Below are 17,182 nucleotides of genomic sequence, written 5' to 3' on the forward strand. Positions count from 1 at the left end.
ATCGCAGACTGATCTGATACAGTAAACTGATTTTAAGTCTAGCTGCTTTTTATTGTATGTCTCAGAGCAGGTGGAGAGTGAAATTGCATATGGGGGGGCAAGAATTTTTTTTCCCAGGGTCCAATCAATATTAAAGATGGCCCTGGGAACCATGAATGCCAACATGTACTGTGATTCACTGAAGCAGAGCACGATCCCCTTCCTTCAGAAACTGGGCCGCAGGGCATTATTTCAGCATGATAATGACCACAAATACACCTCCAAGAAGACCACTGCCTTGCTAAAGAAGCTGAGGGTAAAGGTGATGGACTGGCCAAGCATGTCTCCGGACCTGAACCCTATTGAGCATCTGTGGGGCATCCTCAAGCGGAAGGTGGAGGAGCGCAAAGTCTCTAGCATCCACCAGCTACGTGATATTGTCATGAAGGAGTTTAAGAAAACTCCAGTGGCAACCTGTGAAGCTCTGGTGAACTCCATGCTCAAGATGGCAATGCTGGAAAATAATGATGGCCACACAAAATATTAACACTTTGAACCCAATTTGGACATTTTCCCTTTCGGGGTGTACTCACTTTTGTTGCCAGTGGTTTAGACATTAACCAGTTGCCGACCGCCGCACGCCGATGTACGTCGGTAGAATGGCACGGGCAGGCATAAGGACATACATGTACGTCCCTTGCCTCCCGCGGGTCGGTTTTCGTCCGGGAGCGATCCGGGACGAGGGGGCGGCCATTCATTCATGGCCACCCCCTCGCGATCGCTCCCGACGAATAGAAATCCCCGGTGACATCACTTCCTCTCCTGTAATGTAAACACAGGAGAGGAAGTGATGTATTCTCTCCTCCGTGTCGGTATTTTTCGTTCCGACACGGAGGAGAGCGGATCGGTGAGTTGCACCAACACTCTACACACACAGTAGAACATGCCAGGCACACTCACACCCCCCCTTTACCCCCCCAATTACCCCTGCCCCCCAGTCACAGTGACACCAATGTCATTTTTTTTTTTTTTTTTGCATTGGTGTCATTTGTGACTGTAATAACTGTTAGGGCAGTTAGAGTTAGCCCCCTTTAGTTCTAATGTACCCCCCTAACCCCCCCAATAAAGGTTTAACCCCGTGATCACCCCCCGTCGCCAGTGTCACTAAGGCTGGGTTCACATTGCAGCGGTTTATGAGAACGAATGTGATTCGCACCGCACTGCAGTGCAAATCACATCCGATCTCTGTGCGATTCGAGTTCAGCCATTCGCCGCACCCGCCGCACCCGCCGCAAATTCGCACGGGACCCTTTTTTTGGCCCGCAGCAGAATCGGATCGCATGGGTGTTCACACCATGCGATCCGAGTTTGCAGATCGCACTGCGATATGCGAACTGATCTGGGGGTGTCAGTAACATTTCACTGACACTCCCAGCAGTTCGCATAGGGCAGTGTGAACTGCCGCCGGGAGGCATGCGATGCGGGAACCCGCCGCGGATTCGCGGCGTTTCCGCATCGCTCCAGTGTGAACCCAGCCTAATAAGCAATCATTTTTCTGATCGCCGTATTAGTGTCACAGGTGACGCTAGTTAGGCAGGTAGGTATTTAGGTTCGCCGCAGCTTTTTATAGCGCCAGGGACCCCCATATACTACCGCATAAAGCCCCCTGATTGCCCCCTAGTTAACCCTTTCACCAGTGATCACCATATAACTGTTACAGGTGACGCTGGTTGGTTAGTTATTTTTTTATAGTTTCAGGGCACCCGCCATTTATTACCTAATAAAGGTTTAACCCCCTGATCACCCGGCGGGTGTCATTTGTGACTAATAACTGTTAGGGCAGTTAGGGTTAGCCCCCTTTAGTTCTAAGGTACCCCCCTAACCCCCCCAATAAAGGTTTAACCCCGTGATCACCCCCCGTCGCCAGTGTCACTAAGGCTGGGTTCACATTGCAGCGGTTTATGAGAACGGATGTGATTCGCACCGCACTGCAGTGCAAATCACATCCGATCTCTGTGCGATTCGAGTTCAGCCATTCGCCGCACCCGCCGCACCCGCCGCAAATTCGCACGGGACCCTTTTTTTGGCCCGCAGCAGAATCGGATCGCATGGGTGTTCACACCATGCGATCCGAGTTTGCAGATCGCACTGCGATATGCGAACTGATCTGGGGGTGTCAGTAACATTTCACTGACACTCCCAGCAGTTCGCATAGGGCAGTGTGAACTGCCGCCGGGAGGCATGCGATGCGGGAACCCGCCGCGCATTCGTGGCGTTCCCGCATCGCTCCAGTGTGAACCCAGCCTAATAAGCGATCGTTTTTCTGATCGCTGTAATAGTGTCACAGGTGACGCTAGTTAGGCAGGTAGGTATTTAGGTTCGCTGCAGCTTTTTATAGCGCCAGGGACCCCCATATACTACCGCATAAAGCCCCCTAATTGCCCCCTAGTTAACCCTTTCACCAGTGATCACCATATAACTGTTACAGGTGACGCTGGTTGGTTAGTTATTTTTTTATAGTTTCAGGGCACCCGCCATTTATTACCTAGTCTCACTAGTGTACCCCTAAATTTAGGGGTGTCTACTTTCCAAAATGGGGTCATTTGGGGGGGGGGGTTTGTGCCATCTTGGCATTTTATGGCCTTCAAAACTGTAACGCCCTTAGAAAGCCTGAAGGCGGTGCTTGGTTTTCGGGGCCCCGTACGCGGCTAGGCTCCCAAAAAGTCCCACATATGTGGTATCCCCGTACTCAGGAGAAGCAGCAGAATTTATTTTGGGGTGTCATTTCACATATGCCCATGGCATGCGTGAGCAATATATCATTTAGTGACAACTTTGTGAAAAAAAAAAAAAAAAAAGTTTGTAATTTTCCCGCAACTTGTGGCAAAATATAAAATATTCCATGGACTCAACATGCCTCTCAGCAAATAGCTTGGGGTGTCTACTTTCTAAAATGGGGTCATTTGTGGGGGTTTTGTGCCATCTTGGCATTTTATGGCCTTCAAAACTGTAATAGGTAGTGAGAAGTGAACTCAAAAATTTACGCCCTTAGAAAGCCTGAAGGCGGTGCTTGGTTTTCGGGGCCCCGTACGCGGCTAGGCTCCCAAAAAGTCCCACATATGTGGTATCCCCGTACTCAGGAGAAGCAGCAGAATTTATTTTGGGGTTTCATTTCACATATGCCCATGGCATGCATGAGCAATATATCATTTAGTGACAACTTTGTTAAAAAAAAAAAAAAAAAAAAAAGTTTGTAATTTTCCTGCAACTTGTGGCAAAATATAAAATATTCCATGAACTCAACATGCCTCTCAGCAAATAACTTGGGGTGTCTACTTTCTAAAATGGGGTCATTTGTGGGGGTTTTGTGCCATCTTGGCATTTTATGGCCTTCAAAACTGTAATAGGTAGTGAGAAGTGAACTCAAAAATGTACGCCCTTAGAAAGCCTGAAGGCGGTGCTTGGTTTTCGGGGCCCCGTACGCGGCTAGGCTCCAAAAAAGTCCCACATATGTGGTATCCCCATACTCAGGAGAAGCAGCAGAATTTATTTTGGGGTGTCATTTCACATACGCCCATAGCATGTGTGAGCAATATATCATTTAGTGACAACTTTGTGTAAAAAAAAAAAAAAAAATTTTTTTTTGTCATTATTCAATCGCTTGAGGCAAAAAAATAAAATATTCAATGGGCTCAACATGCCTCTTATCAATTTCCTTAGGGGGTCTACTTTCCAAAATGGGGTCATTTGGGGGGGGTTTTGTACTGCCTTGCCATTTTAGCACCTCAAGAAATGAGATAGGCAGTCGTAAACTAAAAGCTGCGTAAATTCCAGAAAACGTACCTTAGTTTGTAGATGTGACAACTTTTGCGCAAACCAATAAATATACAATTATTGACTTTTTTTTTACCAAAGACATGTGGCTGAATACATTTTGGCCTAAATGTATGACTAAAATTGAGTTTATTGGATTTTTCTAATAACAAAAAGTAGAAAATATCATTTTTTTTCAAAATTTGCGGTCTTTTTACGTTTATATCGCAAAAAATAAAAATCGCAGAGGCAATCAAATACCATCAAAAGAAAGCTCTATTTGTGGGAAGAAAAGGACGCAAATTTTGTTTGGGTACAACATTGCATGACCGCGCAATTACCAGTTAAAGCAGCGCAGTGCCAAAGTGTAAAAAGACCTCTGGTCATTTACCAGCAAAATGGTCCGGTCTGAAAGTGGTTAATGGCTGTGTGTTGAGTTATTTTGAGGGGACAGCAAATTGACACTGCTATACAAGCTGTACACTCACTACTTTACATTGTAGCAAAGTGTCATTTCTTCAGTGTTGTCGCATGAAAAGATATAATAAAATATTTACAAAAATGGGAGGGGTGTACTCACTTTTGTGAGATACTGTAACAGGCCTACAGTTATAGCAAAGGCATTATCCAACTTTAGTCAAAGCTGCACAGTTTATTTTGATTGTCAGACACCCCCTACCTGCATAGGCAGTGTTTTGGTAAAGGTGAACTAACCCTTTAAACGCTGGCAATAGTAACAGAAACTCAAGCATGAATGCATCTGAAGAAAGAGTTCTTCTTGACGTACAGCAAGGTACTTTTAGGAATAAAACCTATTGTAGCCTGTGTTGTTACTTACTTCCTCGCTTTGTAGAAGACAGAGCCACGCTGGAAATACCCCACAGCCAAATGTTTGTCTTTTTCAATCGTGCATGTGAAGGCCTAAAAGACAGCAATGTTTGTGTTATAAAACAATTATTTAATTTCATGCTTTAAATTTCAACCAAAAAAAATTGCAATTAATAAAGCTATCTTATTTTTTGGTAACAGCTTCCATTGTTTTCAGATTTTTTTTTTTTCATTATTTTAATTATTTTATGGCATTCCCTGGAAAATACACTGTATATATTGGCAGTTTTTGTTTAACACTTGTAAAACATACTATACTGAGTATATATGCATATATATTAGGGCTGTGGAAATTAAAGGTGATTTCCTTGATTAATCAATACATTTTTTTTGATCAATAAAAATTCTTTTGATCGGTACTCACCTCTCTGCCCGCTTCCCGGGTCTTCAGGGAGTTCTGTTGGAGATCCGGTGACGTCACGGACATCAACGTCACTGGACTCCTCCCCCCTTCCCCAAGTGCCTCCGTCTGCTAACGAAGGGAAGGGGGGAGGAGTCCGGTGACGTCAAAGTTCGGATTGAATGTAACACGTACGGGGAGGAGCTACGCATGACGTCACCTGCTGCTGCCCTATGGAACTAACACAATTGTCGGCTTTACATGCTGTGTTTTTATCATCTTTATGTGAGTATTTTGTTTGAACACAAAAATTAAATCTTATACTTAAGCAGTGAGCATCTTTTCTTTCTACTCATGACCTGGTGTTCTTGCTGGGATCTAAGGAGACATGAGAGAAGTTTATGGTCCGTGTTAACCCTTTTGACACCCGCTTGCACAACCACCTGTTTGCACAGGGGTCCATGCCAGAAGGTGAGAGTGATTAGTTAGACCGGAGGTGGAGGGATTGTCACGCTACTGTGAAAAAAAAATGACTTACATCAGTGCTACAGTTTGAATTTAAAACATATTTGTGTGAACTGCGAAGTTAAGTCATGGATTGTGGAAACTAACTAGTGTCGGGTGATTGTATATAGTGTATACCACATTTACAACTGACTAATGCAGAGTTGCAATGCAAGGAGATCAGCTAAAAGTAGTTAGATCTGTATGTGCGTTATAATTAATCGAAATTAGTTGATTAATCGATTTTAAAAAATCGATTAATCGAACACAAAAATTTAAATCAGTAGCAGCCCTAATATATATATATATATATATATATATATATATATATATATATATATTATCAGGTAAAGCAGCACAGTGCCAAATTGTAAAAAGTGCTCTGGTCAGGAAGGAGGTAAAATCTTCCGGGGCTGAAGTGGTTAATGGCACCCCAGTCTTAGTCTGTAAGGTTCAATATTGAGTTGGCCCACCCTTTGCAGCTATAACAGCTTCAACTCTTCTTGGAAGGCCACCCACAAGGTTTAGGAATGTTTCTATGGGATCTTTTGACCATTCTTTCATAAGCGCAATTGTGAGGTCAGGCACTGATGTGGACGAGAAAGCATGGCTCACAGTCTCCACTCAAATTCATCCCAAAGGTGTTCTATCAGGTTGCGGTCAGGACTCTGTGCAGGCCAGTCAAGTTCCTCTACCCCAAACTCGCTCATCCATGTCTTTATGGACTTTGCTTTGTGCATTGGTGCTCAATCATGTTGAAACAGGAAGGAGCCATCCCCAAACTGTTACCACTAAGTTGGGAGCATGAAATTGTCCAAAATGTCTTGGTATTCTGATGCCGTAAGAGTTGCCTTCACAGGAACTAAGGGGCCACACCCTGAAAAAATAAAACCCCACACCATAATCCCCTCTCCACCAAATTATTTGGACCAGTGCACAAAGCAGGGTCCATAAAGGCATGTATAAGTGAGTCTGGGGTGGAGGAACTTGACTGGCCTGCACAGAGGCCTGACCTCAACCTGATTGAACACCTTTGGGGTGAATTTGAGTGTAGCCTGCAAGCCAGGTCTTCTCATCCAACATCAGTGCCTGACCTCACAAATGAGCTTCTGGAAGAATGGTCAAACTTTCCCATAGACACACTCCTAAACCTTGTGGACAGCCTTCTCAAAAGAGTTGAAGCTGTTATAGCTGCAAAGGGTGGGCCAACTTATTATTGAACCTTACTGATTAAGACAGGGATGCCATTAAAGTTCATGTGCGTGTAAAGGCAGGTGTCCCAATACTTTTGTTAATATATAGTGTGTGTGTGTGTGTATATGTATATATATATATATATATATATATATATATATATATATAATAAAGCCAGCAGTATTATGCAGATAGTCAGAATTAATCAAAATAACACGTACAACTCTCTTCTGAAAACCACGGGTAACTCCTAAAGCCGAACTTCAGCCAACATGTTTTACTTTGTTTTGGATATTGTGGGGAAGGGAGAGAGGCTCTCTCAGATTTTTAATTCCATTTCCTGGTGACCACTGCATATCCATTTCTTGTATTGGGATATAAGGCCAGGAACTGAGGAAAAATCTCCCCAAGGGGATCATAGACAGTTGGTCTTTAACTCCTAATTCTGCTACTGTATTCTGTACACACGTGAGAACCCTTTAAAAAGCAAATGGCTTTATGTGAAAAAAGTAATTGCCCCCGAAACCTAATAACTGGTTGTGCCACCCTTTGTGGCAACAACTGCTATCAAGCTTTTGCGATAGCTGGCAATGAGTATTTCACATTGCTGTGGAGCTATTTTGGCTCACTCTTCTTTGCAGAATTGTTTTAATTCAGCCACATTGGAGGGTTTTCCAGCATGAACAGCCTGTGTAAGGTACAGCATCTCATCATACCCCCGTGCGCTTGGCCAGGATCTACCCTGCAAGGGATCCTCACTGCCCCCGTTGCAAGTCGGAACTAGGGACTTACCTCCATATGTTCTGGGAATGCCGTAAGCTATCTAGATTTTGGTTGGAGATTTTTGACCACTTAAATACCCGGCTCAACCTGAATGTCCCCAGGACTCCTGAATTAGCATTGCTGGGCGTCCATGATAATGAACAAAGGCCACACCACACTAAGCTGCTGATTTCATATCTCCTTTTTTACGCTAAAAAAGAGATCTTATGTAGATGGATCTCCTCTACTCCGCCTAGTGTAGTTTCATGGGAAAAGAGCGTGAATAATGTTTTGCCGCTATATAATAAATATAATTCCTCCCCCCCGCTCTTTCCCCCTCCCTCTCTCTTTCCCCCCCTCTTCTCTCTCCCCTCTTTCCTCACTTCCTCTCCTTCCCCCCTCCTTCTCCCCCCCCCCTTTTTGGGGCTTGCGCAATCGCCTGTTATCTGTTGGCGGGGGCTATACAGAGGTGGCTGGTTCCTTGAATCTTTTGACGACCGGGGTTACTTCTCTACTACTATGTCTTGCTGCCTGACTCTTAATAACTCGACTGTATGAATACTTGTAAATGTGTTCTGTACCATACTATGTTCCGGTCTTGATGTATGTAGAACAACTGTATTCTGAGCTACTGTACTGTCTATAATTGTTTGACAATAAAGCACTCCTGTTGTTTAAAAAGGTACAGCATCTCAATTGGATTTAAGTCCGGGCTTTGACTAGGCCGCTCCAGAAACATAAATTATGCATTGGTTATACAGATGGCTCAACCGTAAGCATACAAAGCACCCTTTAAATAGGCACCACACTCCCAAATAAATATGATAAAGTTGGAGAAAATGTAGGGATTTTAATAGTGCTAGTTATAAAGAAAATTGAACAATATATAGAATAAAAGTGTACAGAACATGTGGTTTGAATTGATCAAAATCGATGGAGTAAAGATGGATTATGGCACATTATCACGATATGTTTCGCAGGTATGCTTCCTCCACATCCCCTGAGGAAGCATACCTGCGAAACATGTCGGGATAATGTGCCGTAATCCATCTTTACATCGATTTTGATCAATTCAAACCACAATTGTACAATCTTATTGTTCATGCATTTTAACTATGTTCTGAATAAAAATTGTATACTTTTATTCTATATATTGTTAAATTTTATTTATAACTAGCACCGTTAAAATCCCTACATTTTCTCCAACTTTATCATAAATTATGCATTGTTTGAACCATTTGGAGGTGGACTTGCTGTTGTGTTTCGGATCATGGTCCTGCTGCACTTGAGCTTAAGGTCACATACTGATGGCCGGACATTCTCCTTTAGGATTTTCTGGTAGAGCTCAGAATTCATGGTTCCATCAAACATGGTAAGTTGTCCAGGTCCTGAAGCTGCAAAGCATCCCCAGACCATCACGCTACCACCACCATGTCTGACTGTTGGTATGATGTTCTTGTTAGGACATTATGTATTTGTTTTATGCCAGATGTAACAGGACGCACACCTTCCAAAAAGTAAGATTTTTGTCTCATCAGTCCACAGAATATTTGTCTAAAAGTCTTGGAGATAATCCAGATGTTTTTTGGTAAACTTTAGATGAGCCTTTGTGCTCTGTTTGGTCAGCAGTGGCTTTGGCCTTGGAACTCTCCCATGGATGCCATTTTTTTCCCGGTCTCTTTCTTATTTTTGAATCATGAACACTGATCTTACCTGAGGCAAGTGAGGCCTGCAGTTCTTTAGATGTTGTTCTGGGTAATTTTATGACCTCTTGGATGAGTCATCATCATGCTCTTGGAGTAATTTTTGTTGGCCGGCCACTCCCAGGAAGGTTCACCACTGTTCCTAGTTATCTCCATTTGTGGATAATGGTTCTCCCCATGGTTCACTGGAGTTTCAAAGCCTTAGAAATGGTACATGTGCATTACTTTGTTTCTAATCTTTTCTTGAATTGTTTTAGAATGTGGCATGATGTGTGGCTTTTTGTGATCTGTTAGCGTGCTTCACTTTGTCAGACTGCTTCTATTTATGTGATTTCTTGATTCAACAGGTCTGGCAGTAATCAGGTCTGGGTGTGCCAAGTGAAATTTAACTCAGCTTTTCAAAAAATTGTGGTTAATCACAGTTCATTCATGATTCCGCATGGGAGGGTGCAATAACTTTTTCACATATGGCCAGGCAGGTTTAAACAGCTTTTTTTCCTTAATAAATGAAATAACAATTTAAAAACTTTATCTTGGATTTACTCGGGTTATCTTTATGTAATATTAAAATTTGTTTGATGATCCGAATCATTTAAGTGTGAGAAATATGCAAAACAAAAACAAAAAAAAATCAGGAAGGGGCAAATACTTTTTCACACAATTGTGCATTAGACTCACTAAGTAGAGAAGCTTAAACAGAGCACAGCCTTGGAGCATGCACCTTAATAAGATATGTCAGCCATGGCACCTTTTTATGAATGTAGCACTTGATGAACAGTTTCATATCTGAAAATTGACAATACTGCTATATGGCATCATCTAAATTATTTTTGTTAAGCTATTTTTTATTGATTTTACATGTAATACAGAAACAAGTCCATAAACATAGTGTCTCGTGAACACAAATTGATAAAGTCAATAGGGCCACAGTTATAGCAAACAAGTATTGTATAAAGTTAACCCTTTCGCTGTCGCCAACGTATGTCATACACCAGCAGTAACAGAGATTTTTAAACACACCCCCAGCTGTACAGCCGCCCAGTCACTTCCTTGTACCCTTGGTCCATCAGTGGTCGATTAGACCCCTGAAGTCTCCAATAAGGAGAAACTGTGACAACAAATTTGTATCACATAAGGGTCTTTTGGTCTTCTATGTGATATAAATAAAGTTTCAGTGTAAAAAAAAATAAAGTTACACCCATGTAACCCCCTCCTCCACGTACACAAACAATTTGCACTTGTAAAGTGTTGCACACATATCATATGACATAGAAAAATTGGAACTATCACCATTTTATTCTCCTCGGTCTCTGCTTTCAGAAAATATATCATGTTTGGGGGTTTTAACTAAATTTTCAGACCTAAAACTATTTTTTATACCTGTGTGCAAAAGATGCAAAAGTGTCTGAGGCAGCAAAGGTTTCTCCATAGATCAATTTATATAATGGGAGGTCTGTGTTCACCAATTTCCTCCATTCCATAAAAGGATGGAGAACATGGACTCTTCCATGTTACCAATATAGTCTTATGTGATCTTAGGTCCCTTTCACATGGGCGGACTTTTTAGGCAGACTCGATCAGACCATCCATTGCTCTCTATAGAGTGGTAGATATCAACGGACATGTGTCCGTTGACATCCGCCTGCATCCGATCCGATCTTGGGTGCTAAAAACAGACAGATGTTGGATTCATTCCCCGTCTGGCAGACCAGATTGGATGACAGTTGGATGGAAAAGGACAGACGGTCCATTTTCATTCAACTGCCCATAGGGGAAAGCAGGATGTGTCCACGTCTGCTCTGCATAAGCGGAGTGGACACGGACCTGACATCCACTTGCTCAGCAGGAGATCAGCGGACAGATTCTCAGCTGATCAGGAGGATCCACTGGCAGTGTTCACCTGTCTGAAAGAGAAAGTTATTTAGATCAGAGGTCTCCAAACTTTCTAAACAAAGAGACAGTTTACTGTCCTTCAGACTTTAGGGGGGGGCAGATGGAGTAGAGAATGTTCCAGTGTTAGTGGGAGTAAACAAAGTTGGTGGTTAACAGTGGGAGGAATAGTGCCCCATCACTGATCTTAGTGGGAGGAATAGTGCCCCATTGTTGGTGTCAATGGGAGGAATAGAGCCACACTTTTGGTGTCAGTCGAAGGAATGGTTTCCCTCATTGTTAAGGGAAGTGTGAGGAATAGTTCCCTGTATCAGTGGAAGGACAGATCCCCAATGGCTGGATAAAGGCAAGAAAAAGATTGGAGACAATGTAAACCAATATAGTGGTCTCACATAAAAAAGCGGCCCGTACACTTCTGGTCTTGCGGTGTAATGTCATGAGCGCCTTCCTATGCATTATGTCACCAAATCACTGATCTAGATCTGATTTAGATCCTGAAGCAATCTGACTTCATAAATATCTACCCTAAGGCTACTTTCACACTGAGATACTTTACAGGTGCTATAGCGCAAAAAAAAGCACCTGCAAAGCACCTCTCCTGTCACTCCTGTGTGAAAGGCCGAGGGCTTTGCGTTCACACTGGAGTGGTGTGCTGACAGGACACAAAAAAAAGCCTGCAATAAGTTATTTGAGGCGCTAAAAGCGCCCCTGCCCATTGAAATCAATGGGCAACGCCGATGAAGCACCAGCAAAGTGAAGCGGCGCTTTGTAGGCGATTTTAACCCTTTTTTGGCCACTAGTGGAGGGTAAAAGCACCCTGCTAGCAGCTGAAAAGTGCTGCTAAAATTATGGTAAAGCACTGCTAAAAATAGCGGTGCTTTACTGCCGATGCCCCCCAACACCCCAGTGTGAAAGTGCCCTAAGTCTACACGTTTACACATGTGTCTATCACAAGATGTCACCTCTTCACTGCCTGTGTTATCCCACCTGTTCTAACCTTGTAAATGCCACACCATTGCACCACAACCACTTGAATTGCATACAGTTGCAGGTCAGTTGTGGAGTGGCCCCATTTTGTGGCATGGTCCTGTTAAACAGTGGTACTGTCCCCGTTCACTGCCCTGGCATCTTAGAGTGTGGGGGTGTGTTCAACCACGTGTTTATACTGCCCCTCAGTCCCCGACCACAATTATAAATGGGCCTTTTGTGTCTCATTAAACCCCAGGCACATGAATAGTATTCCTCTTACAGCATTACTGACCTTTTCTGCCTCTTGTAAATTTCCCATCACAATATGACAACAGCCGATGTTGAAGCAGATCTTGGCTCTAGGCTCTGCGATGGTGGTGAACGATTTTAGGGCTCCTGTCCAGTCCCCTTTGTCTGCTGCAGCCACTCCTTCACTCCAAAGACACATCATTTCCACAAGAGCCATCTCTGAGGTTACTATGATACCAGAGGTCCTTCCAAAACTTTAATATCCCCCACAAGTGTTGGCCTTTTCAGCACCCACAGCTCTCGGTCATGAGTGATGTTGTCAGAATGTGTTGATGACACAAGAGGAAGCAAAGTAACTCTCTGTAGTTTTTAGAAAGAGATTCTGAAACTGCTTTACCGGACTACGTAACAACTTCCCCTATTAATTTTCTTCCTCAATTATCGCTCTTTAGAGCCAACCCTGTGTGTCAACGACCTGCTCAGAATGCTATGGAACAAATAACCTGAAGTTACTGTAAATTGACAATTGAACAATCTTGTATATTGAATGAATGCTGATAACAATGTCATGGGCGCATTGCGGTTGATTTTCTAAAAGCAAATAGAATGAAGAGAATGGTTAAAAAACTGTCATACTTTTTACTTTCTGTAAAATGTTGGGGAGATGTTCCTTCACTTACTTTCCCAGAGACACAACTGGGAAAGTCCCATCTAAGCCCTTGTACACACGGTCGGACATTCCGACAACAAAATCCGTCGGATTTTGTCTGACAGATTTTGTCCGAAACTTGTGTTGCATACACATGGTCTGAGGACAAAGTTGTCAGAAAATCCGATCGTACGTAACGTGATGATGTTATTTCGTTACGACGGGACTATGTTCAGGCTAGTAGCCAATAGCTTTGGTCTAGGAGTTTGATCTGAGCATGCGTGGCACTTTGTCCGATCGGAATTCTCTACACACAATCGGACAAAGTCCGATCGGATCATGTTGTCGGAAAGTTTTATAGCCCAGCTCTAAAACGTTGTCAGTCGGAATATCCGACAACAGTCCGATGGAGCCCACACACAGTCGGATTATCCAACAACACGGTCCAATCGGACATTTTCCGTCGGAATGTCTGACCGTGTGTACAAGGGCTTAGACCATAGTCATCAGAGCAGGTGTTCCCACTGGAGGAATTGCGCTTTGTTCAAATTCCAGTGACAACTGTAAAGGTTTGGATTTCTCATTACTTTTTGTAATGGAACATGAGGACACAGCAAAAAACTGAGGTTCTAACCATTTCCTTCCCCTGCCACCATAATCCTGGAATCAATAAAACTGTAGGAGCTGTCACAATTCTTATCAAGACAGCCTGACTATGCCCCCTGCCCTTTCCACCCAGCTGCTCCATCTATAGAAGTCATGCTACCACTATGAATGAGCAACAATTTATGAATAGAAAGATGGACCTTCCGCCCATCCTGCACTCATAGATCCTATTTCATTAACAGTAGCAGTAATATGGCTTTTATGACTGGAGCAAATGGGCAGAAAGGGTGGCAGGCATAGTTGGGCACTTTTTTTTTTTTTTTAAATAACGTTTTCTTTATTTTCAGTAACAGCATAGGAAAATAAGCAGTACAGAAGCATAGTAGCAGCAGTTCAATTACAAAACATAGCAAGGTCAGGAATAAGCACGCTACATGTGGTGACGGGCCACGGGCGCATACAGCAAGGCATAATAATGTGGTCGGCCGAGCGCGGGGGGTCAGGAGACACACACAGTCAACTGCCCGCTCCCAAGCCCAAGAGGCCCGGTAAGTTCCGCCATAAGGCCTATGCAACACACTTAAGGTATAGCGGCAAGAGTCCACCGCATAAATAGTCAAAGTTAGCAGAAGAAAGACAGAAAAGAGATGAGAAAGAGAAAGCCAGTGATCCATGTTGTCACACCAAACTTGGTGCGCCCCTAATCCTCCAGCAGCCGCCATCTCCCCCAAACCAAATCAAATTCCTCCAGCCTGTCCCGTATTCTGGCAGTCATTTTCTCCATGAGTTCTATGTCCTTTATTCTAGAGTAAAGGGCTTCCATAGTTGGGGCCATTTGGCTTTTCCAATTAAGGGCTATCAGGCAACGGGCTACCGTGAGAATATGTCTCAAAAGCTTCCGGGACAGTTTAGCTAGGTTAAGTCGGGACAGGCCAAATAGGAAGAACTTGGGTTCGAATGGGACGGGCACCTCCAGCAAGCGGCCAAAGAGCTGTTGGGTCAGGGTCCAGAAAGGGGATATCGAAGGGCAAGTCCAGTATATATGGAACAGGGTACCTCTGTCTTTTAGGCAGCGCCAACAACGATCAGAGGTGGAAGGATATATTTTGTGCAGTACCTCTGGGGTCCGGTACCAATGGAAGAGTATCTTTTAGGCATTTTCCTTGTAAAGGGTGCAAAGAGAGGATTTGGCTGCCTGTCGCCACACCCCCTGCCAATCCTCAAGGGAGAGCTCCTCGCCCAGGTCCCTCTCCCATTTCAACATATACTTGTGCTTGCCCCTCGTCTGGGAGTGGTGTGAGCTGAGAATGCGGTATATGTCCGAGATTAACCCCCTGCCTTTCCGTCCGTCCAATATAATCATCTCAAATGGGGAGGGCGGGGAGAATTGGAGTCTCGGGGCTAAGGTTTGTGCAAAGCGTCTTATTTGGAGGTAACTGTAGAACGTCTGTCGGGGGAGGTCATGTTTGGCCTGGAGCTCCGAGAAGGAAAGCAGCCTTCTCGATCTGGGGTCCACCAGGTGTCCCAGGTGAAATAGACCTCGGGATGCCCAGGGCCAGGACATCTGGTGGGTCAGGCTGTCTGGGAGCATGGGGTTGCAAAGGAACAAGGTCATCAGGGATGACTCCGAATGTAGCTTGCATTGACGAGACAGCTTCTGCCAAAGCTGACGGAGGTGGGCCATAGAGCCCAACAACCGGTTCGATTCAATCGCTACATTCGCCCCCCAGAGCATACTGTTCGGGTGTACTGGGGCTAACCATATTTTTTCTATCTCCGATCACTTGTTATATGACCGTTGAGGGAACCATGAGACTATTGCCCGGAGCATTGTCGCCTGGTAGTACCTAACCAAGTCAGGGAATGCCAAACCACCTTCCGAGCGCAAGGCAGTTAGAACCGTGTCTGGGACCCGATGTTTTTTGAAGTTCCACACAAATTTTAATAAGTCTTTCTGGAGCATACGGAGGTGTGCGTAGGGGATCGGGACAGGCAGTGTCTGAAATAGGTAGAGAAGTTTGGGGAGGATTACCATTTTAATGGACGCAATCCGCCCCGTAAGGGATATATGGTGTGCCTTCCATTTATGGATAAGTCCCCTGATCTCCCTATAAAGGGGGGGGAAGTTGGCCTGGTATAGAGTGTGGAAGGATGGGGTAATTTGAACCCCTAGGTATTTAAGAGAGGAAGTCTCCCAACGGTAGAGGAAGGCCGAACGCAGATGAGCCCCTTCAGCTAGGGGCATATTAAGTGGGAGGGCTACTGACTTGGATGCGTTTATTTTGTAGCCCGAGATCGCCCGGTATCGGCTAAGTTCTGCGTGTAGGTTGGGTAATGAGGTCCTGGGCTGGGTCAGGGTGAGGATGACGTCGTCTGCGAAGAGCGATATTTAAAATTCCCTGCCCCGAACCAAGACACCCCGAATATCTGAGTTTCTTCTAATGGCCTCCGCCAGGGGCTCAACACAGAGTGCAAACAGCAGAGGAGAAGGCGGACAGCCCTGGCGGGTGCCATTAGTGATAGGGAAAGTCGGGGAAATTGCATACGGGGTCTTAACTTGAGAGGAGGGGGTGGTGTAAAGGTGTTGTATAGCGTGCAGGAAGGGGCCCCGAAACCATGTGGGTTAGAGTTGCCGTCATAAAGGGCCAGCTCAGGCGATCAAACGCCTTTTCCGCGTCTAGGCTCAGGACCAGGGAGGGGCGACCAGTCTTGTTCGCTACGTCAATGAGGTCAATGACTTTCCTGGTGTTGTCACCTGCTTGTCTGAGAGGTACAAAGCCTACCTGGTCCTTATGGACCAGGGCAGGAAGGATTGCATTGAGGCGGTTAGCCAGGATTTTTGTAAAGATCTTTAGGTCTGAGTTCAATAGGGCGATAGGCCTATAACTGGCGCATGAGGTCTGGTCCTTGTCCGGTTTTGGGATAAGGGATATAAAGGAAGCTATCATCTCCGTTGGGACAGGGGCCTGTGTGAGGAAGGAATTTAACAGTTTGGTCATGTATGGGCTCAAGATGGGTAGAAACATCTTATAGTACTCGTACGGGAAGCCACCTGGACCCGGAGATTTGTGAGCTGGGAGCGCCTTTACAGTTGCTGCTAGTTCCTCATCGGTGATGGGGGGGCGTTCAGATCCTGGAGGTCCGCGTCCTGCACCTGGGGCAGTGTCACGTCAGCTAAGTAGTTGGCGATGTGGTCAGCTAAGTTAGGGGTTGGTGGGTTATGGGGTATGTCCCTCTTGTTATACAGGTCCGTGTAAAAGTCAGCAAATGTATCTGCGATATCCTGTGGGTGAGACAGAAGGTCTCCCCTACGGTTTCTAATTTGGGAGGGCGTGGAGGCTTGTGTGCGATCGGCCAGCTTCCTGGCCAGTAGGGTCTGCGCTTTATTGCCTTTATCATAGTAGAGCTGTCGTAGGCGGATAAGCGCTTTTTCAACCGAACCAAGCGCGAGGTCGCGTAGAGTTAGTCTCACCTGCACTATTTGCTTAACCAGTGACAGAGAGGGAGACCCCCGAAGCTTAGCCTCAAGGGCCTTCAGCCGCCCCTCAGCCAGCCGCCTAGCGGCCTGTGTATCTCTCTTCAGAGCCGAGGAGAGAGCAAGGCAGCGACCCCGGGTGACCGCCTTGTGAGTGGGTG

The 17,182-nt window shown here is 44.8% G+C and overlaps 1 protein-coding gene across 1 annotated transcript in view; it reads right to left on the minus strand.

Moving 5' to 3' along the window:
• Positions 1–12,646, minus strand: part of NCF2 (neutrophil cytosolic factor 2) — a 59,944-nt gene extending 47,298 nt beyond the window's left edge. Inside the window, exons 1-2 of the mRNA XM_077453138.1 lie at positions 12,335–12,646; positions 4,631–4,713 (exon numbers count right to left, since the gene is read on the minus strand). Coding sequence (XP_077309264.1) covers positions 4,631–4,713; positions 12,335–12,508 — 257 coding nt within the window. The 5' untranslated portion in view covers positions 12,509–12,646. The remainder of the gene's footprint in view (positions 1–4,630; positions 4,714–12,334) is intronic.
• Positions 12,647–17,182: the final 4,536 nt, after the last annotated feature.

Source organism: Lithobates pipiens, unplaced genomic scaffold (assembly GCF_037356315.1).
Source record: "Lithobates pipiens isolate NorthernLeopardFrog02 unplaced genomic scaffold, aLitPip1_a1.2 Scaffold_23, whole genome shotgun sequence".
NCBI lineage: Eukaryota > Metazoa > Chordata > Amphibia > Anura > Ranidae > Lithobates > Lithobates pipiens.